Source organism: Procambarus clarkii, chromosome 19, assembly GCF_040958095.1.
Source record: "Procambarus clarkii isolate CNS0578487 chromosome 19, FALCON_Pclarkii_2.0, whole genome shotgun sequence".
NCBI classification, from domain to species: Eukaryota; Metazoa; Arthropoda; class Malacostraca; order Decapoda; family Cambaridae; genus Procambarus; species Procambarus clarkii.
In genome coordinates, this window is record NC_091168.1 from 24,935,187 (window position 1) to 24,936,674 (window position 1,488).

A 1,488-nucleotide genomic window follows, 5' to 3' on the forward strand; every position below is an offset into this window, starting at 1 on the left:
TGCACCCCAAGTCTCACACACACACACACACACACACACACACACACACACACACACACACACACACACACACACACACACACACACACACACCACAACACCAATGCTGTTATCAACATTGGACATATTACTGACAATTAAAACACAACCTTGTTCACGATGGAAATAGAAGAGAACTCAAAATTTACCATTTAATCGACACAATATGTAAAGGCTTATATTGATCAACATACAAGACCTAAAGTCACACTCAAGAACTAAACTTACATTCATAAATGGCCTCCTATTAGAGTCGAATTCAATATCTGGAGCAATCACAGAAACACTTACAGACGATTATATGGACAGTGAAGAATGGATACCAAAATATAATTGATAAAGATGTGATGAGGTAGACAGGTCACATGGAGGAGTAGGTCTATATATTAAAAAGGAACTTGTATGCACAGAGATCTTAAGCTCTAACACATGAGGCAGTAGAGAACTTTGAATCAAACTAGAGAATATAAACCTCCACATTATTCTAATATAGAAACAGCCAGATGTAACAGTTGAGGAATTAACAGAACAGATAAACAAAATAGAAAACAGCCTCGATAATCTAGAAAATCAGGGGCCAAATATTATCTTCTTTGGAGACTTCAATCTATGCCAATCTATAATAATGGAGAATATCAAACATTGAGCATTGAGCGTCACGAGCTGCTCTAGTTCGGCAGCATCTAGAATATCCCCCAATACATGCACACACCTTAAAGAAAACTTGCATGAAAATATTACAAGCAAAATATGGCACTAAGGAGAGCACAACAAAACACCGTCCACCATATGATTAGACAATCCAGGAGCTCCTGAACACACGGAACACTAAACATCAGACTGCAGCACCAAGCCATCAGGGTGTGGAACACCATCGAAATGTTAAGAGGACCCAATGTTAGAAAGATTACTCCAAGATGAGACGCCCCGCTCCCACAGCTGGTGGCCCAAGATGAGACGCCCCACTCCCACAGCTGCTGGGCCTGTGGGAGCGGGGCGTCGAGCCAGTGCTGCTCGAGCATGTACTCGAGGGCACTCAAACTCCTCAATACATAATTCAAAGATGAAATACAAACCAAAAAACCCACACGAGACGGGTCAAAGAAACAGCTCACTCAAGCTTGTAAAGTCAACCGCAGAAACGAGGTGTGGTGGGGGGGGGGGGGGGGGGGAAGCCTACCTCACAACCCCCTCCCCTGGGGTGTGGTGGGGGGGTGGAAGCCTACCTCACAACCCCACCACATTAGGGCGTTACATCTTAGACTGAAAAAATGCGCCATTTAGAGAGGGGCTAAACTCAGGCTGCATGACATGGCCGACCATCCTATTACAAAATTTAGAATAACCTGAAGTCCTCGCTCTGTATCCATGGTTTGCTTCTAATTGATAAATGACATACCAGATTATGAGAGAGAGGAGGGAGTCTTGAGGAAAGTAAAACAGAAAATC

General features: G+C 43.3%; 1 protein-coding gene across 1 annotated transcript in view; it reads left to right on the top strand.

Moving 5' to 3' along the window:
• Positions 1-991: 991 nt before the first annotated feature.
• LOC138366340 (prion-like-(Q/N-rich) domain-bearing protein 25) overlaps positions 992-1,488 on the top strand; it is a 3,404-nt gene continuing 2,907 nt past the window's right edge. The window contains exon 1 of the mRNA XM_069327373.1: positions 992-1,185. Within this exon, the coding sequence (XP_069183474.1) occupies positions 992-1,185 (194 nt within the window). The remainder of the gene's footprint in view (positions 1,186-1,488) is intronic.